At 42.9% G+C, this 26,756-nt stretch overlaps 1 protein-coding gene across 2 annotated transcripts; it reads right to left on the bottom strand.

Annotated features, from left to right (window-relative positions):
* On the bottom strand, positions 1-26,565 carry GGACT (gamma-glutamylamine cyclotransferase). 2 transcript variants are annotated; one of them, XM_088522785.1, is made up of 2 exons: positions 26,495-26,565; positions 1-467 (listed from the first exon to the last, which is right to left on the bottom strand). In XM_088522785.1, exon 2 carries the CDS (start codon positions 460-462, stop codon positions 13-15), a length of 450 nt encoding a protein of 149 aa, XP_088378911.1. In that variant the 5' UTR covers positions 463-467; positions 26,495-26,565; the 3' UTR covers positions 1-12. The 2 variants fall into 2 exon arrangements, with proteins under 2 accessions (XP_088378911.1, XP_010219606.1); XM_010221304.2 differs by lacking the exon at positions 26,495-26,565 and adding an exon at positions 20,362-20,474.
* Positions 26,566-26,756: the final 191 nt, after the last annotated feature.

Below are 26,756 nucleotides of genomic sequence, written 5' to 3'. Positions count from 1 at the left end.
TCTTCCCGGCGCCTATTCCCGTCTCTCCCGCAGCACGTAGGAGAGGCCGTGTTTCCCCGAGGAGTCGTAATTGTCAAGGTAGGGCAGGTTGACCCACTCGGGCGGGTAGGTGCTGGTGTTGTACACGAAGCACTCCATGACGCTGCGCCCGCTCTTGCCCTCCCACTCGAGCACCTCAATGCTCATGGCCGTGCGCTGGTACATGTCTGGGCAGCCTTCGAACTCGTCGAGGAACTGCAGCATCTGCTCGTCCACCGCGTAGATCTCGCCAGCCACGCGGTGCCCCGTGCCGGGCATGTTGAGCATGTAGGGGATGTTGTACTTGCCGGCGATCACCAGCGGGTACCTCTCCACGGTGCGGCCCCGGCCTTGGAACTTGGCGATGCCCTTGGCCGTGTTGAGCATGTGCCCGTAGTTGGGCTGGCCCTGCTTGAGGGTGCCGTACACGAAGACACGAGCCATGGCACCTGCGGCACAAAGGGGACACGCGTCATGCACCGCCAGGCCCGCGCAACGGCTGCGCCGAACTTGAGCTGCTCCTCAAAGCAATGACTGAAAAAGGCTCGTAGGAGACAGGAGGGGAAAGGCCTTTTCGTAATGCTTTGCCATAATGAAATTCTAGCCCTTTCTTTCCCTCAACATCGGCTCTGAGCAGGGCCAGGGCTCTTCCTGGCTCTCGTCGCCTCGTGCTCACGGGTGCCCTGCCATGAGCCAGAGGCAGCCCACGGAGCTGACCCAGTGATGGGAACAGCTCCAATTAGCCCATCCTCCGTGGGAAAAAAAATATTAAAAAAAAAAAAAAAAAAAAAAATCCCAATTCAGTTTAGCAAAGCAGTAAAAGAGCTGTATGTCAGTCTCCTGCATTCCCAGCTCGGCCAGCCCTTCCATGCCCAGTTCGGGCAGTCTGCTGGAGCGGTGCCACGGCGTTTTAGCCCTGATCTCCCTGCCCCGGAGGGTGCACGTGTTTTTCAGAGCCCCACCTGCCGTATCTGGCCAAGCAGCACCCCGGCAGCGCCGGCCCCGTTATTCCCGTTTGCTGGTTCGTCAGCAGCCGGACGCTATTCCCGTTTCTCCGGGTCACTCTCGGGCGACCGTCGCGGTTCCTCCGTGCCGCTTCGGCAGGAGACCGCGCGGCTCCCTGGGAGGCGGCGCGGAGAAGGGACCTCCAGAGCGGTTGGGGAAAAAAAAAACAGCCTTACAAAGCAAAGCTGAAGTAGAAAATTAACAAGTTCTCAGCTAATTGCTCTTATTTTAGGAAACTGTTAGATCAGCTGGATTATCCGAAAGGGTGCATTACTGGGGGAGAAGAGTGTCATTTAAAATAATCATGCCTTTTAACCAGCAGCAGAGCAATTTCCCCCTCGGTGAAATGAACAATTTGTCTCTGTAACAGAATACAGTTTTCCAAGCAAAAATGGTGTATGCCTTTATTTACTGGCAAAATAGCCTTCACTTAGGGGAAAAAAAAAAGACCACACTGATGTTTTTCTCTATTTTATTAGATATACCCCAGCATCATTTATCCTTCGTGACATAAATGAGGTTTTTGGATGCAGCTCATTCCCTCACAATAAAAAGAGCATTAATATTCGGTTGCTTCGAGTTCCTTTTATAAAAAAAATCATTACCTTTCAGACTGTGTTTTGAATAACAAACACAGATCCTTCAGGAAGAAACTTGTCCCCATGGGGATTGAGAAAGGATCAGAGTTAAGCACTGAAACATGCAATTAATTCCCATTAGGGGATTAGGGCACTCGTGTTCACTTTGAATCAGAAAAATGAATTGTGAATTAAATTGTTCACAACCAAGAGGTGACTTGTCAGAGTTAATAAGTTAAAAAATGAAAAGGGAAACCTGAAATGCACACAAAAAGCTCAAAGGCAAGTGGTGCATCTGCACGAAAAGATAGGCTTCATTTCCATTAAATAAAATATTTATCCCTACTGTATATCTGAAGATAAGCTTTGGAAAAGTTTTGAGGGAAAAAAAGTGTCACAACTACGAAAATTGTCCCCATATTAATTGAATATTTCTTATTGCACAGTATCTGGCTATTTAGAAACATTTCGCTAACACTGATTTAAAGAAATGCATAGATTCTGCAACCACAGATGCAGGGTAGTTATAAAGGAAAATGCTAACCCGGGTTTGGAGAGGTGTTTTGGTTTTAATGCCTAAATAAATGAATTCACCCAGCCGTACATATGGAAATCAGGCAGGGATCTGGTGTTTCAATCGTTGTTTATGCGCAAACAGTGTCTCACACTTCGATTTGCAGTACTCCAAAAGTTGTGATTTTTCAAAAAAAGGCTGGCTGCTAAACTTTCTCCTGTAACTTTACAGCAACTTCTTTTGCAACCGCTCTTACCGTTCACCCAGGGCAGACTGAATACATCGACTTTCTCCTTTTTCAAAAACACAACCAAGCCCGCAGACACCATTACCCCAGCTGAGAAGCGCCTAAAATAAATTTCTGCTTCAGCTGCTCAATTAAAATACATGTATATATATTTTCATCATCTTTTACTTGAGATAAAACAAAACATTTTCTGAAGACTCGGGCCTATAAACACAAAGTGTAAGTTTTCTAGGTGCTAAAGCCTGCACCTGAAGCCTGTGTGCTGCCTATTGCCTTCTAGAAAAGCAGCTATCCACCGCGTGGATATGATCCGCAGCGTTCCCACATTGCGCGCTTTGAAAGCCATCCCCGGCCACCTTGTGGCAGGCCAGCAAGGAGCAGGGTTGGGATTTCAGGTCCCCGTTTCCCAGCCCGTCCCTGTGCAGCTGCCTGGAGCAGAGCCGCAGCCCAGGCCCCAAGCTGCTGCCTCTCCCTCGATCCACTTGGACACTCCATCCCTGTACCGAGCTCCTTGGGGATGGAAAAGAAACCCACCATCAGCCTCCGTGCCGTGGATGAGCTGCCAGGACAGAACAAACCCACTCGGAAGGAACTTCCATGAAATATTCACACCAAAGTCATTAAAATTTAATGAGCTGGGGAGGCAGGACGGGAACGCCACTGCTTCACACAGCGACTTTCACCGAGGAAGCCAGGGCCGGGCAAGCACCGGGGGAGGCTCTGGATGGCCCCTTTGCAACGCCAGGCCTGAGATGGGAGAATAAAACGACTCTGTCAGGGCTGGGGCAGAGTTTCTGCTTTGGTTTTATTTATTCTTTTGCTCAAATGCTGTGAGAAGGTGATGACTGACTGCCTCAGTGGAGGCACAGTTGCGGATTAAACCAGGAAGTCTCGATGAGGCTCTCTGGTCCCAGGTTGTGTCAAGGTGAAACTGCTGCCTCGTTACCTCACTGGCAGCAGCCATGATAATGAACTGCTGATTTTTCAATTAAAAAAAAATACATATATCACTCAGATAATTATTAGATGCTACCGACTTCTTAAAAATAAACCACAAAATAGTGTGAGCACTATGCTGGCTCCAGGGATGTTTTTGATTGTGGTAACAGTGGTTTGGGGGCTGTATTTGAGGAGTCGTTTTCTTGCGACTCAGAAAGTATCAATTTCTCTCCCTCTGTCTATATATACATACAGTAACATTATTTTCCCCTGAGAAAAATTCCCAGTGCTGGCTCAGTGATCAGATATAGTTACACATTAATTCTTCAGAAGTTTCTTGAAAACCATCGGAAGCAGGTGAAAAAACAAAACGCCTTGAACTTTCGCCATGGGCTCGGGCCCTGCGAGTTCCCGGGCCGCCCTCGGCTCGAGTCGGCTCGCAGGCCGCGCCGGGGGCCGCATCCTGTTGCGCTTTGATGCTCTCGTTCGGCCACTCGCTATTTCCCCTGCCGCCAGACGAGGGCTTCCTGCCTGCGCCGACCCCTTCCCAACCCGGCGGGCGCCTCCAGCCCCTGCTCACGTTAGCGCCGGGACGCGGCCTCCTCTGAGGCGCAGAGGTGACGGCCCCGCGCAGCAGCCATGTTCGGCCAAGCTCCGGCTTGGAAGAACGAGCAGGAGCATCCCGGGGATGGGGATCTGCTCCATGGGTGCTCCCTGTCATCTCAGAATCACAGAATGGTTGAGGTCGGAAGGCACCTCTAGAGATCACCTAGTCCAACCCCCCTGCTCCAGCAGGGACACCTAGAACACGTGGCACAGGGTGGCATCCAGGCGGGTTTGGAAGATCTCCAGAAAAGGAGACTCCACAGCCTCCCTGGGCAGCCTGTTCCAGGGCTCTGTCACCCTCACAGGAAAGCTCTGTCTCACATGGAGATGGAACTGCCTGTGTTTCAACTTGTACCCATTAGCCCTTGTCCTGTCACTGGCTTTCACCGAGAAGAGTTTGGCTCCACGCCGACCCGCCTGCATGTCCGAGCGCCTGGAGGCGACGTGTCGCTCACGGGCTACATGCAGGAAGGGTGACTTTTATACAAGCGCTTGCACAGCTTTGCAGAAAACCCGGCGTGGTTTTTCTAGTAGTACCTCAGTATATTGCAGCAAGCTTTTGCTAGCACACTTCAAAGACCAACAGACTGCAAAGGCAGTTACAAATTGCTCAGGGAGAGCACTGAGAAATGGAGCCCACAAATATCACTTTGGGGCACGGACTGAACAAGTGGAGCCTGAGAGGGAGCTGGTGAGATGGGGCAAACCTACCTACCACTATAGGTGAGCGTTTTAAAGACAGCACTGTTTTCTTTAAAAAGCAGGTCAAAAAGTCAGCACAAAATAAAGGTGATCCAGAAAAGCCTTCTGGCCACAGGCATGGTGAGGAGGTAGGAAGAGCCGTTACAGGTCACAGAGCAGGTGCTCCCAGCCCAGCATCCTCCCCGTACCTGTCGTGGCCACAGGGGAGCAGCAGAAGAGCAGGGCGAGGGGGCAGCGATGCCTCCCGGGACACCGAGTCCGGAAGCTTCTTAAGCCCAAGGCGATGGTTTAACTGCGTGCACAGGATTTTTGCTCCTGTGAAGCGGCTCACTTTCTCCCTGAGCCCTCGCATGCACCTGCAGCGCACGGAAAGGCAGCTGCAACCCCACACTGAGCCCGCGCGTGGGTTTTCCATGATGCCTGCCGGCCTCATAGGAGGCCTTTCCCGACGCACCTTCCCCACCACCTGTGACTTGCTGCCTCTTGCTCCCTTTCTGTGCTGGAAAATTCATGTGTTTCTAACAAATCAGAACATATTCCTTGGGCTTAATCATTCTTGTGACCCTTTCCTCTAACTTTCCTAACTCTGTAAAGAGCCTTTGGAGATCAGGGAAGCAGAATTGCAGTATGCTAGAATGGATAAAGCATGGATTAGACAGTGACATAAATCACGTTTCCCGCTTTGCTCGCATTGGTTTCCTACTAATGCCAAGTGTTCAGCCTTTCTGACTGCTCTTGAGCAATGGGCTGCAGCTTTGGAAGAGCTCTGTCATACCTCAACATCCTATTTTTCACTGGAAGGACTGACAAATAGGCATTTATCCACACTCTCTTGGATAATACTCTTAATCCTGCTGCAGGGTTTAAGTTAACAGATGAGACGACTCCTGAAAATCCCACTCAGCATTAGGCCCTTTCTATGGTGTTTTAAGCACGGGACGCTTGAGTAGCACACCGAGTAGGGGCTCACTTCTGTACCTTCACATGCTGAAACTCTTAAATCTAGACAAAAAGCAGCAAAATAAAGTAAAATAAATAAAAGCCTGATTCAACTTTTGGAATCAACTTTTGGTTCCACACCTTGTTTTTCCTAGCGTTGCTCCCAGGAGAGTTTCAGATACCCCCGTGAATGTGAAGCGGTTCCCGTCATTGACATGCAGAGCACAGCGCATTGCTTCAAACCGCCGACATCCTGAAACTCGGAGCACCGGCTGAGGCTTGGAAACACTTTTCCCAGCAAGGTCAGCACACTGATTTACATGCCAATACCCGCAGTGTTAGCTATTTTGTATCGGGAGTCGCGTCTCGGCCTGCGGAACGCTGTGAACAGCCCCAGTACCTCAGCCTGGGAACAAACATGTTTTTCCTGTGCTGAAAAGATGGGGAGAGAGGGAAATGGACAGGAGAAAAGCTCAGGGCTGTCCTCGGCGGTTGCGCAAGATACAGCAGCACAAAGCAGCCTGGCAGCAGATCCGTGCCCTGAGCAATCCCTTGCTCCATGGGGACACAGTGCCGCAAATCCCCCTCTCCAGCCGCGTCGCTCCTCTCTCCCGCTGGAGGCACCAAAACAGCGGCCGGCACCAGCAGCCAGGGCCAGAGCTGGGCACAGGTTTTTCCTTCGGGGATTGATCCCGAGCGGCCCTGCAACAGGACTACCACGATTGGAGGCTGCTTTGACCTCATAAAACCAGAGGGCATAAAAGCAGAAGGGCACGAGCTAGGAGATCTCAAGCTGCTTCACCAAATGAACCAGAAATGAATCTCATATACGTTTAAAGCATTTTATCTATGTTTCTATAGCAAGCCATGCTTCTCTTGGAAAATGTTAGTGACCCACAGAAAGAAAAAAAAAGAGAGAAAGATTAAAAGCAGCTGTACTGGAGAAATCACTAGATTTAAACACTACCGCTATTTTAAATATCCAACAAGGAGTCTCCCTGGAGAGGACTGACAGCGTGGGATGGAGTCAAGCACGCTCTTGCTTCAACAGGGTCATATGAATTCTGCGCGAGTCTGAAGGGATAGCCATGGTATACGTATAGACATAAGAGATGTATATAGATGTATAGTCATAAGAGATGTATTAGCACTAATGCCTTGTGTTTGGATGTAGCTACTAGGTAGCCACGGAGGAAGGAGAGGCCCTTTGTGATGCTTGGAGTGTGACCGATGAGGTGACCTAGTGGACATAATGAAATCTGGAGCACACAAACAGTAGTAAGACAACGTTGCAAAGATACTGGTTTGCTACTATAGCTCTGAAGAGAGGAAAACCACTGATCTGGAGACGGCCCCTGGCTGAACACGGCCAAATATGACAGGCTACCAAACTTACCAATGGATCCGCATTCTGCAGATACACAGAAATACCTTCCTTTTACTTGACTCAGCTTATCCAGGCCAGCAGCAATTTATTTAAAGCTAAGAAGGTGAGGTTATGAGGTTTTACCTTTATTGTATTTTTAAAGGGAAGCTTCTTCCATCCTTTCAATTTAATCATATTTGTGTAAAAGTGTAATATTTTACATCTCAAGATACTGGTAACAAAATGAATCACCTCAATTCACTAACTGTGGTTATCTTATTTGGCTAATTAATTAAATTTAAATACAAGCCTTATTTTGAAAGAGTATGTATATTGGGTAGTTTTATTAAAAAAGATTTTTTTTCCATTTTCTGAAGTGAATTCAGCTTGCAACTGGTTAAAAAAAAAGGAAAAAAGAAACATCCAATCTCAGCAACAAATTTATTTCACCATTCCCTAATACAATAAAGGGCAAAAATTCAGAGAAAAAAAAAACCCACATCAAAACATCAGAGCCACACAGAGATGTATAACAATTCACAAGAAAGGATACAAAATCACAAGAAAAGCTATTTTATTTTAAAAAAGCTATTTTAAGTTTCCCAAACTTGATGCTTTTTTCCCAGGAAAGACTTGCAAAAACCTGCAATCTATTTTTTCATCAATTGGGAAAGCATCCTTAACTCAACGCAGATATATTTATTGTTTTACTACATCGTACACAAAGAAAATACCTACTCCTGGAGCATCTGAAAAAGCCTGAAATGGCTTCCAGAAAGGCACTAGAGCAACTGCTGTCAGGTCCAGAAGACACACTGTCCAGAATCTCAAATATCTCCTGCTTGGTAGAATCAAGAGAGATGTGAAATTCCCAGTTTGTTTGTTTGTGTCCTATAAGAATGTGTTGAAAGAAACATAATCCCTCCAGGTAAGGAGCACTTTGGTCCTTGAAATGAAATAGGTGCTTGTTAGGCTGATAGAAAAAAATTAAAGGTCTACATTTACTGAGTGAAGAGAAACAGTTACAAAAGTCCTTAAAACTTCTCTGAAACCACAAAGGCTCATGAGAAATGCTGATGGAAAAAATTACCTAACATCATGTTCCCACAAAGAAATACTTCTGCAGTTCTTCTCTGAAGGCAAAAAGAACTATTTTAGTTTTACTATGGCATTATTCTATTTCTGTTATTCTGATTGAAGGACTACTTGTCACTGTGCAGGATCCCTGGATTGAAGCCTTAATCAAAGGTATCTTAAACCAGAGCCCTAGCTGTAACAGAAAAATATTATATAATATTAATCTGAATTATATACACATATGAGACAATTATTTTTAAATAAAATATTTAAATAAATGAGAATAGCTTTATACATGCTCTGAAGCCTCTTTTCAGTGACCTTTGAAAGAAAATCTCTGTTACTAACTTGATAAAGGAAAGGGAACAAAATCAAGTACTGAGAGTAAATGAGGGGTGGAATAATATGCAATGTGATTTTGAATGTAGAAAAGCCACAGTAATGTCATTAGAAGAATCTGCTTCCTCCTTAGTCAAGGCTTAATACACTGAGTCAAATAAAACATTTTATATAATATACAATTAAAGTGTTATCCCCAGAGGAAGTGAAAGAGAAGAATCATATATGAAAAGCAGTTAACTAAGGGAAGATTATAATAGGTTATATTAAAATAGAAGTAATTAGGATGGACAGAAGTTGCTGGTCATATTCCTCAGGGATTAGTGATACTTTATTTATTAGTGACTCTGATGCAACAAGTAATCTTATGGCTATCCAGTAACTGCTATATACTGAGGAGGACTGCTTCAGGCTACAGACGTATGAGATGGCCCTGTGAACAGCCTAATTGAAATAAGGTGTTTTTTAATGACACAAGCTAAAGAAACATATGCTTGGAGACCAGAACTTCTGATAGAAAATGAGCTCATGAGTTGCAGGCAAATATGAAAGATGCTCCAAGTATTTTTTGTTGAATCAGTCGGCAAATGAAGTCAATGCTGGGCACTCAAAAGGGATCACGTATGTTTTGCAGTCTCGGAAGTTCACATGCTCACTTTCCAATCATTCATTCATCATGATCACCCCAGCAGAAATATTTTAGACTTGCAGATAAAGTCTGAAAAATCTAATAAATCTTCAGTTACTTTAGGTTCACATCACAACATCCTCACATGCCTTTGAGGCATTCAGATATCTAGGAGGGTGCCTTACTACACCTTCAAATCCAGTCTTTTGTGTTTGGGAAGGAGACACAGGGCAGGCAAGAAAATACTGGCGTCTAAAAAGCTGGGACACGTTCCAAAAGGCAAGTTCTTCATATATTGCCAAGTTAAGACTAGCTCAGTTCACAAGCAAAGGTTCCTAAGCCTCAAATGTAAATTAGTAGATCCTCAGACCAGCTTTAAATTCCTCATAGAAGCCTCCTCACATGCTCCAAAATATGGGACAAAATTGTTAACAAGGAGCACTGCAAACCTGGCTGCTTTAGTAGTCCAAAAGAATAGACCCAAGAGGATGCACATATTTTATCATGAAAAGGGTAACTGCCTATGTCTGGAGACCTGGGACAGAGTGACAAAGAAACATCATATCCCTCCTTTCCCAGGGCTCCGCTCTGGAAATGAGGCAACGTCGTGATCTCCTGCAGCAGGATTTCTTTCTCTGCTTCGTTGGAATGACAACTTTTAAAGGAGGTCCCAAGTAACCACTAGTAAATATAATATCCTCTCATCTATTTTCTCTTTTTTTGCTTTTTCCAATTTCAATGTCATTGAACTAAGGACGGGATAGATGTGAAGGGCAAGTTGGAAGACTTTATACTTCCAAACCAGAAGTTGCTGCTTGCAAACAGATCAACAGACGTTTTCAGGGTTCAGTTCTGGAGCACCTACCTTTATCATGCTGTGAAAGAAAGCAGCGACCCACATCTCCAATTCTTTTTTTTTTTTTTTAAATAAAAAGAAAATCTACCTGCTGTTTTTCCCCATCATTCCCATCTTCGCTAAGACTGTGCCAGTATGGATGGCTACAGTAGGCAAAACACCCATTCCCAACAAGATTTATTTTTCCCTATGAGCTTTAATTCTGAATAAAATCTCAGATTCTGCAGAATCTTACACAATAACAGAAGTCCAGTTAATTCATTAAGAGATCTGAACCTGGCCCGGAAAGCAGGTAACAGCTACTGTAAGAGTGACCTTCTATCACATTAACCAGGAAAGGGTTTAAAAATCTATCATGCCGAAGCAGCCCCGAAGGGCCCATCACAGACATTAAACTTACAGACAAGAAAGAAAGAAAATCATACTAAAAAGACAATGTGTCTCTACGTTTGCATTTCATTTGGAGCCAAGGAGAGTGACTTTAAATTTCCTGCCCCACTTACAGACAGATGTCTTGGTCTCCCAAGAGCCATCCAAACCCTTTCCATGTTCCAGCAGAAAGCTGCCTGCATGCTCTGGCACTCACACACCAATGCATAGTTCCCATACACCCTCAATCTCTTTAACACCTCGGATTTGGATCATTTTCTTCTTTCAGAAAAGGAAAGGAAAAACAAACAAACAATAACTTCCTAAGAGCTTTTCCCAAAGTCTTAAAATTTGACATCAGAAGCTTGTTTCCAGCAAGGTTCTAGCAACTTCTCCAGAAAAACTTGGGAAGTGAAAGCTATCACTTCGTCCCACCCATGTCTGGTGAGAGGTTCTTTGGTCCCTCTGCCTCCCGTTAATAACTCTGCTTCAAGAATACACCCAAACCACCCTTTTGTCCAAACTGGCAGCATCTGACACACAAAGTGCGCCATTTATATATCCATCCAACTCTTTCACTCTTCCATGCCATGTGTCAGCACCTAGTTTGCTTAGTCTTTTCTACATGCAGTGATATAATGTGCACATATTTGAAGATTATTATGCTACTGTTCTGAGACTTCCAAGTGATATATTTATGTATGTATGCATGCTTGACAATATGTTTTTTTTTTAATTTTGTGGCACAAAATGCCACAAGAGAATGGGTGACCACATACTCTTCCTCTCAGCACAAACTGCTGCGCAATGTACATTCCTCTATTAGCAACTCCCCTCAACTCCTTAATTTCAAGCAAGTTTAGAAAGATGTTCAAGCTGATAATTTATTTTCTTTTAAGACTGAACAGCACAGCCTCCTCCTTAATATCACGGCGAGGGCTGCTTCCACTAAGAGGCCTTGGCTCGTAGCCCAGAAGCTCTAAGAAGTGGCCTAGCAACTGTGTGCTGGGAGTTTCAAGAAGTAATTGTGGGTGAATGCTCACACACCTCTCCATTTCAGAATGGAGAACTGAATTCACAAAGGACGCTTTTACATATTAACCACATAGTGTATTTTTTTCTACCTAGTACATTTACCTTTAAAATTATCAATTGACAATGTTATCTGTACAAATGTTTAAAGGACTTTATCATTTGCTCTTAAAGGGCAGCTCAGCCCAACTTGACGGCAAGGAGTTATACTTCATCTCTTGAGCAAATCACTCGCTGTCCTCCCAACTTCCCTTTCCCCCAAATCTACATCAAGCACAAGGTAGGAGAGCATTTTCTGGTAAACCCAATCCTCAAATACAGTAGCATGTTATTATTCCGAACAACATTTGTACCTGATTTGACAGCAAGTGTCTAGGGATATTTAGAAATATCAATTAATTCTACTTCTGCATTCTTTAAGCAAATAATCACTTAGTGAGGCTAATTGACTGAAGAAAATTAAAATAATATAATTAACTAGTGAGTTAATATACTAGATTTAACTGTAAATCAAGAACAGCATATTATGTAAGGTTTAGAATATTAGGAAGAAAGAAGCAATGCAAAAACTTTACATTTTTATTTTATGATGTCGTTTAAAAGGCATGTGATGAGCTTTTGGATTTTACCATCTGAATATATTTCTTTTTAAACAGAACAGAAATTATTGTGAAATGACAAAACCTTCACTTGCTTCGCCTTGGAGCAAATAGTGAGCTACCCATTAACAAAGGCCTGCCTCTGAATACATAATGCATTACATTTTTTACTTTCAACACCTGGTGTCACCAGAATAACGCTGTATATTTCTAAAATGCTCTGCAGTTGTGCGGGCTTTGATTTTAGGGCAGCAATACTTCAAAAAAGAAGAAAGAAAGAAAGAAAGAAAGGGGGAGCCCTAGACGATCATGGGAGGTGCTGCATACACGTGGTGTTAGTAGCTCAGTGACACGTCAGCAGATAACTGCCCTTGACAGGTCATTTTTACAAATGAACTCCAGGTGTCCAAGAGCCTTTATCTCTTAGTCAAGATCAAGAAAGGCCTAAAGCAAAGTGAAAATTCTGCTGAGTCTAGTCCTGCTATGCAAAATGGCTTTAACTGGTGGCTTTTGCCACACTAAAATTTAGCTACTTGCAATCAATTTGTATACTTTAAAATCACCACTTTCAGTCTAAGCTGGGGTTATTGGATATCATAATGGCTCGATTGAAAATAGACTGAGGAGAGTGATTTTAACTGATTATTGTTTGGAGCTGCTTGGATCTGTAAGATATAGAACAAAATTAAATTTTAAAGAAAATATAATTAATCTCAACTCTATCTTCCACCCTACTGTCAAGGAAAATTGATAAACTCATGGGAAGTGCAGAGGCTGAAGGAAGCGGTGACTGCATATTTCAGTACTAAAAAGGTTGAAGCAAATATATACATGTAACTTTTAATTTTAATGGGTCTAACAGTGAAATTTTTTCTCAGCTTTTTATGCTTATTTTAGAACCCAGACTGAAGTAGGGCAGGCAGCTAGATCGACTGCTATGAGACTTAAGTTGCATTTTGTTTTTTAAACAGTTTTTTAAATAATATAGTGAATGCGTCCTGACTTTCAAAAGTGCCATAGGCATGTCATACAAGAAAGACTGGAAATACTATGCTATACCAAATGAACACAGGACTGTAGAGATTTTGATTTAATTTTAGAGAAAATTTTATACCAAAAAATTGAAGTGTCACAGAAGATGTGGTTGTGACACTTTTTAATTCACAATTTGTTACAACATATATTCAAACCTACACTGCAATCTGCCTCCCCTTCCATTTCTTATGTGTATGAATTTGCTACCCCAGACTTTCCCACAGGCACAAGATAGGGACAGCGCAGCTTTATGGCCGACTCTCTTCCATTGCCTTCCAGTATTTCTTCAGCGAGATCGAGTGTTTGGGTTTTAGACCAGTCCCTGCGGATTTTAAGCTAGACACATGAGCTAACATTGCTACAAGAGTTCCTTTCAGGTCAGCATAAATTCAGGATCTTTAGACAACATTTGGAAGAGATCCCAGGGCTCCAGCGAGACATTTATTGCCTCTCATTTGGTGCTGGCCAACTTTTGATTGTGGAAGACCAAGCCACGTGAAAGGAAGATGGGCAAGCAGCTCAGCCTTGAACACCACTATCACCAACATAACCTCCTGTAAACCACAGTCAGAAAATAGTGACAGTAATATTCTCAGAACCAAATACTGGGGAAAAAAGGTCAAAAAAAGCACAGAAGCTGAAGTCTGGAAAGAGGAATGCTGAATCATTAATTATTTAAAAAGCAAAACAATTGAAAAAAACAGTAAAACACACCAGTGTGAATTCTTTTAGAATTCCCTGGACCCTCGTCCCCCTTTTTAAAAGCAAAACACACACAAAAAAACATTTCTTAAAGGACTCCTTCCTCCCTTGGTCTCTCCCAACCACATCAGCATTCCATGGTCACCTAACCATTAAACCTAACCTCACTCTTGGCACTTACATAGAAAACTGGTTAGAAATCCATATTTAATATTTATCAGAGGTTCATCTCAAACAGGGCAGATATATAAAGTCTTTTATACTCATTCAAGTACCAGTCAAGGTCTTGCTGAAAATAGTAAAGGATGTGATGTACGATGCAGTCTAAGCTGGTAGGTAATACAACGGGAAAGGCTGTGAGCAAGGCTAGAAACACAATCACCATCCTCTGCTTCCACACACACCCCTTTATTTTTAAATTGATCACTTTTAAATGCTTTAAACAAAAAAGTACAGCAGGAATTCAGTAAGGCCAGAGCAGAATTCTAAGACTTGCCAGGAATAATGATCTACCAAAACAAGATCCAGGGAAAGATTAGCTAAGCAGTTCTGCAGAAGGAGGGTTGGCAGTTACAATGATCATGAACTCAACATGAGTCAACCGTGTGGTACTCCTGGAAAGAGAGAACCGCACTGTTTATGTACAAACAAGGGTATCAATGGTAGGACACGTGGACATGACCTCCATCCTGCTCTGCTCGCAGGTGTAGAAATGTGATCTCTAAAGAACAAAGGGAACAGCCATGCATCCAAGAAAGATGACTTATGGAGGAGGGTTAAAAGAAGAAAAAAAGATAGATCTCTGATCACCTATTCTAGACAAAAAAAAAGATATGCTTTCAAGCTTCTTTCTGTATCTCCCTGCCTAGAAAAACTAATAAGCTTAAATTGAGAAACTGACATCAGGAAAGACTATCCAATCTCCTGGAAAACAGTGGCTTATGGTAAGAATGGGTAAACCTAAGCCTAGACCATCTAGGAAGGCTGAGCTTCTTCAGCACTAAAGATCAGAAACAGCAGGTTAGTCAAATAACTATCAGAAATAACATTACTGTTGTGAACTTCCTTTCACCAAGGATATAAATTAGATAACCTCTTGTCTCTCCTTAAAACAAAACAAAAACAAACAAAAAGAAAACACAGGTTTCTATTTATTTGCTATGGAGCCTGCAGAAGAGCAGCAAGACCCTGCTTTGTGGTCCAGTGATTAGATTACTTCAGCTACCAGTAACAGGAAAAGCTTCTAGATTCCTACTTCCTGATCTTACTCTGTCTACAGACGATACAACAAGCAATCTCTGGAGGTATAGATATATTTAATAGCGACAACCCTGAAAAGAGAGAAAGAAATGCTGGATTCCTGCACGCCTCCCTGCTCTACATGTCAGCTCCCAGCTGCCCTCAGGGACACTGAGATATTAGTTTGGTGCTGTTGGACCCCTTGAGTGTTGCCCAGCTTTCTGCATTGTGAGGCAGCTTCAAAGGGACGAGCAGCCTCATGCAGGCCCTGAGGAAAGGCCAGAGAACCAGCCCGCACGGGCCCCTGCGGCCTCAGGAAACACTGCACGGTTCCCTGCTTCCCTGCCCATCTGAGGCTTCTGCTCAAGCAGGAAGCTGCTTCAAGTTCTGCCCTCTGAAGGCTACAGATGGGTCATTTGATTTTACATACTGTATGTAACAGCAGTTATAAACCTAAAAATCAAGCCTTTTCTTAATTAATCCTATTTTTTTCTTCACAGCCACTGCTTTTTTCAGATGACAGATATTTTAATCACAGGAAGTTCTGAGGTTATTGCTATTGTTAGAAATTTTGAAACAATATAAATTATATTCGGCTTGTAAGGACATTTTTTTTCTACTGAAAATATTTGGTATACTGATAGCAAGCTGGCAAAGTAAATCACTTTGATAGAGTAATTGAAGAAGCTAACTGAAAATCTATATCCTCACGCAGGTTTCCTCCCAGCTGTCGATACGGCAGACATAGGCAGGACATACCACTATTCCTCCGGACACGCAGGGAACAATTTTGCACACACATTTGCTCACAGACTATTTGCTTCTTATGTGATCCCACTGAAACTACTGAGGATTCACAGAGAAAGTGTTACATGTGTGTGGGGCTGCAATACAGAGCAGTATCACAGATTTCACCAAAAAAAAAAAAAAAAAGGAGTAAGTATGTAAGTTAATACAGATTTCTTAGACAGATAGTTAAGTAAGCAACTATACTGTGGTGGCCCAGAAGACAATATGCTATACAAATTACAGCAGCAGCTCTCCCCAGAATTTAGAAATAATTAGAAGAAGGGCTCTGAGAAGGGCTGCCTAAGTAAATACTAAATTCTGTGCATGCTGTTCACTCTGCTGAGATTTTATAGATCACAGAAGTACAAGATTACTGAGGAGTTCATTCCTACTAAGAGATAAAATCATTAATCTTAAAAACGCCTACATCATTGTCACTGAAATTTTTTCCTAACATGTTTTCATAACCACAAGCTCAAAGCATCACCACTATCTAAAATAAAAATCCAAGTGGAAACATAGCTTGGATCACAGGTTCAGTGGCCTGTTATATAGACCTGGGGGAGAGGAGGGAAAAACTCCCAATCCTTCTCATACAGAATGTCATAAATTCTGAAAAATTCATTTTTGTGAGATCATCTCTGTGATGTGTGATCAATTTAGCAGATCTGGTAGGATCACAAAAGGCAAATTATCGTTTGCTCATTTCTTTCAGTGACATACCCACTAGGTCATGTTTACGATGAGGTTACGTCAACACTGATGGCCAACTACAAAAATAAAAAAAAAAAATCATATTTGATGAACCTTTGATGAATGTGAAGAACTGACAGGCCTCTTAAGAGACTTGAAGTTTATAATATATTTTCCCCTGTAATATATAAAATTTAGAAAACCATAATTAACAAGACTCAAAACTAAGGTGGATTACTGTAGAAATTAATAAACATATCCAATATTCATTAGTTATTATCAGACTATGACTGTGATAACAATGTATCTCCTATAAAGACAGACAAGATACAGATCCTAGTTGGGTTTGCACCTAAAACGGGAACGGAAGTTACACATAACACATAGACTACAATTTGACAAATTAAGAGATTAAATTGTTGTTTTGATAGCTAGAGATATAGACAGCTAGCTAACAGTAATTAGAAAAAGAACTGCCGAGCATAAGTAAGTTCATCATGTACAAACTTAAAGACACTTGATGCCATACATTAATGTAGTAAGCTGTCATTAAGCATACTTAATTAAAATATCTAATAACAACTAGCAGTAAAAGAACAGACTAGATGAGCAGATGGATTCAGATATATTTTGACCTACATTACTTGATATTCCAACAAGATAAATAAAGGTAAATATAAACAAGAATAGAAGGAAAGCGGAGAAAAACACTCAGCTAGTACATGTCATTATGAAGTCCCACACGAGAAAGATGGAAGAATACCAAAAGCTTCTTGTCTCTCTTCTTTTATGGTACCTGTTTGTCTTCTCTAAGAAATCATGTTTTGCCTTTGTTAAGCTGGTCTCCCAAAGTTTCACATAACTGCAAAGTACCTCATAAGCAATTATGTTACTAAGAAATTTATCTGGAGCTACAATCTCAAACTTATGCCCCCTGTCTCAGGAGAATTTTACCAGAATAAAGAAATCAGTAACTTAAAATAAAATTTAATCTCAAAAATGTCACATTTCTTTTATGTTCAGTCTCTCTTGAATTTCACTCCTACTACAACGACAGAGTCATAGAGCAGGTCTCAATATACAGAGTCCACAGAAGTCAAAGGTGATCTTCTTGAGCCGTTCATATCACCTTCTTAAACACAAAATTGATAACCTTATGTTATTTTCCAAGTCCAAAATGTGCTTCCAAAAGCTTCCGTAACACTTGGCCAGTGACTGGATTTGCATTCTGAGGAGTTTTCATAGCTAGTACATTTGAACTACATCACAGCAAGCACTGCAGCATTGGAGCAGCTTACTGGTTTGATGTGTGAAATGTGTACGTGTATGATAAATGTCCTGCTGGGATTTATTCCCTACATAATTTTCAGCTAAGGCAAAATTAAGCCTGGGGCTCCACTCCATAAATTGTGTTGAAGCATTTCCCTCATCCATATAGATTCTGTTATTTACACATTTTCCTAATATAGTCCAGGCTTAGCACTGTGCAAGCCCATCTAAATTTAATTAAGTTCTTGTAGTATTCCCACAGCCAAATGTAATACTTACCAACAGTAACTCCACACCTCTCAGGCAACACAACACAAAATAGTGTTGTAGACCAATAGCACTGGGCAAGGGGATGTCATTTTAAAGCACTGCTTCAAAGTACATGTTGACATATTCTATATACTTACTGCACTCTGATCCTTTCCACTGAAAATATTATGCAATATTGAGCTCTGATTCTCAGTCATTCCATGGAAAACCTAAATTGTTGTCTTTGCTAAAAAACAATCTAATCTAAACAAAACAAAAAAAATCAATGACAACTGATACACACTCCTGAACATCATACTTAAATGGCTGCATTCCCTCCAGCATGATATCTCTTCCACCTAGTAATCTCAAATAATCTTTTCCCTTCCATTCCTTGACCCTCTGGTCACCTTTTAGAGATTTTTCTTAGCTCAGATTGAGCTTGTTTTTGAGGAACAACTCAAGCCCAGGACTGGGCTGCCAGCACAGAGGATACTTTCCCTTGTACTGCCATTAGCATCCGTGCAGGCCAACCATCAGAGGAGTTAGGAGACCGAGGAGACACATTCCTTCTTCTACTATGTAAGAATCTAAGACCACCACAACTAGCAGTTTATTTTTCTTCCTCCCTCATGTGATGACTAGCTGCATTTGCTTTAAATTCAAGCATCTTCAGTTGCCTATGTAGCTATTCTATTGCCAGCATAAATGCAATTCAAAGATTAAAAATCTCAATCCAATAACTTTATCTCAATCCAACAATAGTTGTTGCTAGGTATGCTTACACTATTTACTTATCCCTTCCTCTAACCTCCTTATATCTCTCTGCCTTCTCCATAAGCTTTTCAAGAAAGCCATAAAAGCTTTTAACCTTCTTTCAGCCTGAAACACTGACTCACTGAACAGCTTCCATTCGTTTCAACCAAATGCAGCTGGAGAAATCTAGACAAGACAGCATAATACTCTGGTACTAACTCAATATGCTCCCAGTTTACGGCTCCACGAGCCCTAGAGCACAGGAAAATAAAAACTGGAGGCCAGAAAAATGCCATCACAAGTGGGAGGCAGTAGTTATACAAAAGTAAAAGAGAAGGCTGGTGCCAAGCAGCATGGAAAAGGATTGCTGGGGAAAGAGGAAATATATGGTGTCTGAAAAGTGAAAACTAGGGAGATCGTAATGAAAGAACAAATATTCCTTCACTTCCCTTCATTGGACACCCAAAACGATACCCACCGATCCTGTTCCTTTACCAGTCAGTGTCTTCCAACCACACTTTCAGACCTGCAACACACCTGAACCTGCAAACTTGCTTCCTTGGGATACCACTTGATTTGCTAAGTTTAGGAACTGCCAGTACAGACACGAAATCCATGATTCAACAGCCTTAAGCACTTCCCACCAAGCTTGCAGCACATGCTGTACGCTACCATAAGCTGCAGGGCTTCATTACACCACCCTCAGGGAACTGCACATCATGCAATCAGCTAAGCAGGACCAAAGAAGTCAGCTGTGTTCAACTGTGGCCATTCATGCACCTTTGGCATATTTACCTACTTGTTCTTCCATATTAAAACAATCACAGAATCACAGAATGGCTGAGGTTGGAAGGGACCTCTAGAGATCAGCTAGTCCAACCCCCCTGCTCAAACAGTGACACCTAGAGCACGTGCACATGTCCAGAAGGAAAAGATATGATCTGACTGATAGCCCCTACATTGTAACTACCATCACATACAATCCACATTTTAAAGTAATTTATTAGTTAATTAAACTTTTGCTGGACATTTTACAACTAACATCAACCACTTGCTCGTCAGTAGATCTAAAAGCATTCAAATCTGCTACAAACACCACTCTTCCAACTTAAAAAACAAGTCCCTTATTCCTCACTCACTACTTCCAGTCTCAGCCCCAGTATTGTTTTGCTCAGCAATATTTTGAAGAACATTGGTTTATTTCTATTTTTTCTCTAGCTTTCACTGTATATAGACTGTACTTATCCTGATGAGAAATAATCTAACCTGATACCTTTGATTTTTAGAGAAATTCACACATTTTCAGATACAAGCAATAACAAAATTGTTATTTACACAAGTTATAGCAAACAGAATCCATCTTCTTTGGACAACGCCCAGGAGTCTAAGAGACAAATAAATTAAACTGTGGACAAAATGTGATTAAAATCGTACACTAATAGTGTATGATTACTGAAGTAACAGATAGCTAAGACTGAATAAATAAGTCTAATCCCCCAGTAAGAACAGTTTATACTTGAGCCCTACCAGAAAATGGAGTGTAAAGGCATATTATTCAGCATTTGACTTTCTGACATGCTTAAATCCCAAATCCCTTTATATCCAATGGGGCAGATGCTCAATGCTTTAACACATCACACCCATTAGCAAGCAGGAATATAAGAAAAAAAAAATAATTAAAGCCAAATTCTGTTCTTTAACCCAGAACTCCAGCACCACGAAGCTTCACAGAGGACACAGTCACAAAGCACCCAAGTGAGTGAGGAAGACAATGAATAAGTGAATGGCCACCACTGAGCTATCCAGCCTACGTACTTGAAAATACCTTCCTTCTAGCAGAACTGTGTAACACATGGTACATGTAGATCATGGTCTGCAGAATCTAGGAACAGCGGCCGCTTGAACCTCACAGGACCTAGGAAACCAAATTAAGTTATTTATGGGCAAAATATATATATGAATATATATATGCATAGTATCCACATATTAATAAATATTCATATTGGTCACCTGAAGAGTTGCACTTTGGATTTGGATTATTATTCCAATTCTGCAGATACATATGCACGTGCTTATTTTTTTAAAACTAAGTATTTAAACTGTGAATTCAGCAGGAATGTTGTCAGAATATCAAATTAAAGACACCAGCAGCTTTTCAGTATCTAAAATACATATGGCAAAAAAACTCTTCCGACTGCTTCACCTTGCCAAACAATACAAGCAGCTATACATTTCCCCATATACTGAACTTATCATTTTAGAAGGGGGAATCAGTGGTCAACAGTGGACCTTTTAGACCCTGAGATGCAGAAAAAAAATAGCAGAAATATAGGTTGATGCCCAGGATACAGAGAGATACAAGAGAAGAACTGTAGATAAGTCTGGATCAATAGCAAACAAAAAGATACTTTGGGGAAAAGAGATGCCCTTTATAGTATTATTACAAAATAGTGTTTGAATTATCCATGATGTTGTTACCAAAAATTATCTTAATGCCATCAGGCACTCCTGAAACTCCTGGAAAATACTATAAGCAAACAGTGAGAATTTCATACCTATGATGGGAAATGTGCACTTGCCTATGTCTTCTTACTCATTAAAAGGGAAACTAAACCTCTGATGTTGCTGGAGAACCCGGATTTTGCCCAGTGGAGAGCGCAGTGCTCAGGATGATACTGGGATCGATGTTTCTTCTAATATATCACAGAATCAGAGAATGGCAGAATGGCTGAGACTGGAAGGGACCTCTGCAGCTCAACTAGTCCAACCCTCCCCTGCTTAAGCAAGGTCACCTTGAGCACACTGTCCAGATGGCTTCTGAATATCTCCAAGGAAAGAGACTCCACAACCTCTCTGGACAACTTGTTCCAGTGCTCAGTCACTCTCACAGTCACTCAAAAACTTTTTATTTATGTTCAGACGGAACTTTCTGTGCTTCGGTTTGTGCCCACTGTGTCTTGTGCTGTTTCTCAGAACCAGTGAAAACAGTGTGGCCACATCCTCTTGATGCTGTCCCTGAAGATATTAGTAGACACTGGTAACACCGTTGCTGCCTGCTCTTCGCCAGGCTCAACAGTTCCAGCTCTCACAGGCTGTCCTCACTGGAGAGATGCTGCAGGCCCTTCCTCACCTGCAGAGCCCTCGCTAGACCCTCTCTAGAAGCTCCATGTCCCTCCTGCACTGGGGAGCCCAGAACTGCACCCAATACTCCAGGTGCGGCCTCACCAGAGCTGAGGAGAGGGGCAGGATCCCCTCCCTCCACCTGCTGGCAACACTCCTCCTCATTGGCCAGGATCCATTGGCCTTCTTGGCCACAAGGGCACACTGCTGCCTCATGGTCAGTCTGTAGATCACCAGGATGGCCAGGCCCTTCTCTGCTGAGCTGCTTTCCAGCAGAGGAGCCCCCAGCCTGTCCTGGTGCCTGGGGTTATTCCTCCTCTTAGGGGCAGGACTCTGAACTTCCTTCTGTTGAACTTCACGAGGTTCTTCTCTGCCCACCTCTCCAGCCTGTCTGGGTGCCTCCGAAGGGCAGCCGAACCCTCTGGTGTATCAGTTGCTGCTGCCAGTTTTGCATCATCGCAAACTCGCTGAGGAGGCACGACTGTCCTCACCCAGGGTAGTCACTAGCGGGGACTAAACCCACTGCTGACCCCTGGAGGACACTGCTCGCTACAGGTCTCCAAACCGACTACAGGTCACTAATTACAAGCTCCTGATGCCCCAACAACCTCCTTCATCTGTACATTAAAACTCCCAAATCTATTGCAGGGCAGAGAAAGCAGCAGTGCCAGTCAGGGTGGGGAGTGGAGGAGAGGCCATTAAGTCAGCCCCTAGACCTCCTTTACCCCAAGCCTAGGGAAAAGAGCAAAAAATAACAAAACATGGCATAAGAAGACCCACCCAACAGCACAGAACAAGCAGGGGTAACCAGAGCTACACGTGCAGTCTCAGACCTGTGTCAGCAGCAGTAAAAAGCTAAGTAAGGAAAACCTGGTCCTGAACAGGGAGGATGGACTTTTGACAGCAGATACAAATAAGGCTGAGAAATAGTGTCGTCTCTGCTTCATTTTTTACCAAGAACGCTCCTCAGGCCTCTGTGTCTAGAGGCCAGGTTAGAAGGGGGTGGATGAGGGTCAAGTCAGTACTACTAGGGAGAGCTGAAGCCATATGAACCCATGGATCAGAGGGGCTGCGTCCAAAGCTGCTAAGGGAGGTGGCTGCACCTGATGCTCTTTCAAAGGTTGCCAAAATCAAAGGAAGTCACCAGTGACTGGAAGGAGTCAGATACTGCACCCATCTTCAGAAAAAGTCAAAAAGGATGATCTGGGGAACTACAGGTAGATCAGCCTCACAGTGGGGACATTATCCAGAAGATGCAGCTATGCTCTTTACAGCGGTGCATGGCTAGAGGATGAAATAACAGACAGACTGAAACGAAAGAGGCTCCGACTTGGTAAGAGGAAACTTTTTTTCCCATGATGATGACAATCAGGCATTGCAGCAAGCTGTCCAGAGGGGATGTGCCATCTCCATCCTTGGAGATTTTCAAGACCCAATGGATAAACCCAGAGGGAGTGAACGAAGAAGAAAAAAGCCAGCAAGCATGAGATTTATAATTACTTGGGTATTAATTAATGCTATTCAGATGGCTGAAGCCTGGCACAGATAGAAATATCTCCCTCACAGCTACAGCAGAAACACACCGGTAGCACTGCAAAAGCCGAATGCTTTAGGGAAGGGATGAGGAAGAGTCAAACCATACGGCCAAACATTTCTGTCAGTAACGTCATTAATACAAAGACAACCCAAACTGTTAGTAAAAGATGCAAGCTCAGTTACAGTCAACACACTAGGGAAATAGGTGGTTGGCTATATAATTCCACAGGAAGAGGTGTCTCATTAGATGGGCAATATAAAAAATGACAATGGCCAAGAATGTCACATGCATTTTTGAAACTTAAAGCAATGTTAAATCAATGGAAAGCTGCGTTACCTTTGTACAGCCTGTCCTTGAACATTAATTGGCTTGTAGGAATGAGGAAAACACTGCTGTATCTGAGATGGTCCATAAAAACTAATTAAATTTTTGGAGGGAAGGGCAGTAAATTCTATATGACTACAGATCTTGATTTTAAAAATTTAGTAATTTGCTACTGCCTGCACTACATTGCTATAAGAAACATACTAAGCACACTCTTGAGAAAGAAAGAAAATATGAAATGGGTATTTCATTTGCAAACTCAATCCCCACTGCATGATGCTCAGCGATGCATGACTGCATCCCTATCCTGCATTCAGTTATCCATGTACCTGTTCTGACAAATGCAAAGAAAAGAGGTTTTGCAGAATGGAAAAAGTAGCATCTGTCCATACAAAAAAAATTATCCTAGTAAGGTAAGTGTTTGCTGCTTAACCAGATCAAATCACTTAAAATGTCATGTAAATTCCACATTCAATTCTACTTAAAGCATGAGAGATGAAAATTATTCGGCCATATTCAAGTTCAAGCAACATACGTGTTAGAGCTTCAGAACCATACAACAAGACATGAGTAGCAATAGAAGAAAAAAGTGTATTTCTCAAAAGGAGGACCTAAGAGTAGAAGGAGGTATATTTTTGCTACAAACATGAGCTATTAATTCTGTTTATGCTTATGAAGAAAAATAATTTGCAAATCCATCAGAATGTATAAGAATACTAGAGCAGTAAGCAGAAGGCAAGTGGCTCACACACTTCTGAAACCTCAGTGACTTATTTCACTTCACTACCTCTTCATGCCTGCACGTACACTCACAAATTTAAAATGTAGATGAGGCCATCATGCAACCTCAATAGCTTCACAAGTACAACCTGTAACAGTAAAATAGCAGAGTATAATAGTAGAAGCAGAACAGGAGAAAAAAAAAAGTGGTTACATGAGCAATCATCTGCTGGTCATTTTTAAAGAGCAAAAGTCTTCCGATAGACACAGATTACTATATGGAGGCACATATAAACGGAATGAGAGAAATGTTGGTTGGAAGGAGCCTTTGAAGGTCATCCAGCCCAACCTCCGCCGGAGCAGGATTAACGCCAGCATTGGACAACACTTTCCCAAGCGAAGAGGCCGTGCTCAACTTAACAGCGAGTGGGAGCAACAGCAGGATGTTGGATGCAACAACAGTCCTGGTTTGTGCTCAGTGCTCTCTGGAGGCATCTGACTTTCTGAGTCAAAGACAGCTGAGGAAAGAATGAATAGACATGATGATCATTTATGAAGGATAAAAAGGCAGACAGTGCAGCAAATAAAGTTCTACCCTCAAAGGATACTAGGAAGTGACCAGCAAAAAATTCCTATCACATATAAAGCACACATACAAAGCGATGGTAAAAAATTATAAAGGTTCAGACATAACAGATACAATATGACACCTTTTTTTTTTGTGACTGAGCAACGCTGTGTCAGTGGTCTTGGAAGAAACTCATGAACACAATCAAAGAAAGCCACTTGGAAATATGCATACTGTTGCAATACTTTAAGAAAATGAGATATAAACAGTCAGCAAGCAGCCAAACAGAACGCGGTGCTTACTACAAGTGTCAATTACTTAATATTTGACAGCAGGAGGATTCAGCTTCCAAAATACTAGGCAGGGTATCGAAAGTCACTTTGTTTAGTACGTAACACCCCTAAGAATTCAGTTTGAGACACGGACAGTGACAGTAATGTTTGCTCTGTTTAGCTTTTACTTACAGATATCAATAGCATGCATAACACACCTTCCTTACACGACACGTTAACTTTCGCATGATTTTGACAGATCAAGAGAACAGAGATTAGTGGTAGCTGAGAAAACTTGCACTACACATTTGCCTATTTTGCATAACATTTCCCAGGAGGACAGAAGAAAGAAGAAAATAGTGCTATTCATGCAGATAAAGTAAATACAAAGCAACTCTTAATGAACTACATCACACTATGAAAACTTTAGTTGTCTGGAAACAGTTTCTTGAAGCTTTAAAATTGGTTTCCTGAGCATTAAACTAGAGCGCATTATAAAACAGATCCACTCCTGACAAAATCCTACACAAAACACAATTGGCTTCTGAAAACATTTATAATTGAGTCACTGTATAAGTTAAGCTCTTAGTTACTGCTTTGATATATTCAAAGCATGGCAGAAATTACAGGACTGACAAATTCAGTAAGTCCTCAAGTCAAAAATGAGAAAGTTAAATGCCTGGAGTCATTACAGATACAGACGAGTCCTTGGAAATAGAAAATAATGCAGAAAAGGAGGAAAATACAACACAGCCAAATGAAGAAGTCAAGAGGCTAGCAGTGATACAAAGTTATTTTTTCTAAATAAAAAAACAGTCTTTGCACTGCAAGCAAAAACATTAATGTGCTGAAGTGCTAGTTGCAAGAGTAAGGGTGTGAACTGTAATAAACTCTTGGCATCTATTCTTTTGCTCTCCCCCCGTTTAGATAGCTTTTCTTCAATTTCACTTTACTAAGCCCTCCAAGATAAAGGTCGTTAATGAGGATTAGTACTTGGATTCCTAATAAACTCGGCTGTTTTTAGGACACGCTGGGAATTTGGGCAAGGGGAGACGGCCAGGCTGGGGCCCGCCACGGGCAGCCGGTGCATCTACAAGTTCAGAGCTTACTTTGTCATTGATTAGGTTGCGCTAGTGAGGCAATAAAGCTCCGCGGGACGGACCCACAGCGCCCACCTCGCCGCTGTGCGCCTCAGGCCTGGACCGCCCGCCGCTAACCCCTGCGGCCCCGGCCAACGGTCGCCGTCGCCGCAACCAACGGCCGCCAACTGCCGCCGCGGTCAACGGTTACCCCCCACGCGGCGCCCACCCGCGCCGCCACGGCGCATGCGCGGGGCTGCTCTTCGGGCCGCTCATTGGCTGCGGGGCGCGGCGCGTCACAGAGCGCGGGGCGGGCCCAGTCACTCACTCGCCGCCGCTGCCTCCCTAGGCGCCTTCTCCGCTTCCGGCGGTGGCCGCTTCCGTCTGCGCCGCCCGCGGCGCCCCTCGCCGGAGTAGGCGAGGGGGCGGGGCCTGCGCGAGGGGGCGGGGCCTGCGAGGGGGCGGGGGATGGAGCGGCGCCGGGCGCTTAAAGGGGCCGCGGCCGGTTTCCCGGGGGGGAGGTTCTAGCTGCGACTTGGTGCTTGAAACAAAGCAGAAACGCGCGTAAGAAAGGGGCAACGCGACCCCCT

The sequence above is a fragment of the Tinamus guttatus genome, unplaced genomic scaffold, assembly GCF_059628265.1.
Source record: "Tinamus guttatus ecotype Peru unplaced genomic scaffold, ASM5962826v1 Tinamus_guttatus_pri_ptg000165l, whole genome shotgun sequence".
NCBI classification, from domain to species: Eukaryota; Metazoa; Chordata; class Aves; order Tinamiformes; family Tinamidae; genus Tinamus; species Tinamus guttatus.
This window is presented reverse-complemented; position numbering and strand designations above follow the sequence as displayed.

Bases quoted from the DNA above. Each gene is read 5' to 3' on its own strand.
- GGACT (XM_010221304.2), bottom strand. From the start codon at position 20,416: ATGATCTACATGTACCATGTGTTACACAGTTCTGCTAGAAGGAAGGTA. The intron at 468-20,361 runs GTACGTAGGCTG...TTTGTGCCGCAG, and splicing joins TAGAAGGAAGGTATTTTCAA to GTGCCATGGCTCGTGTCTTC.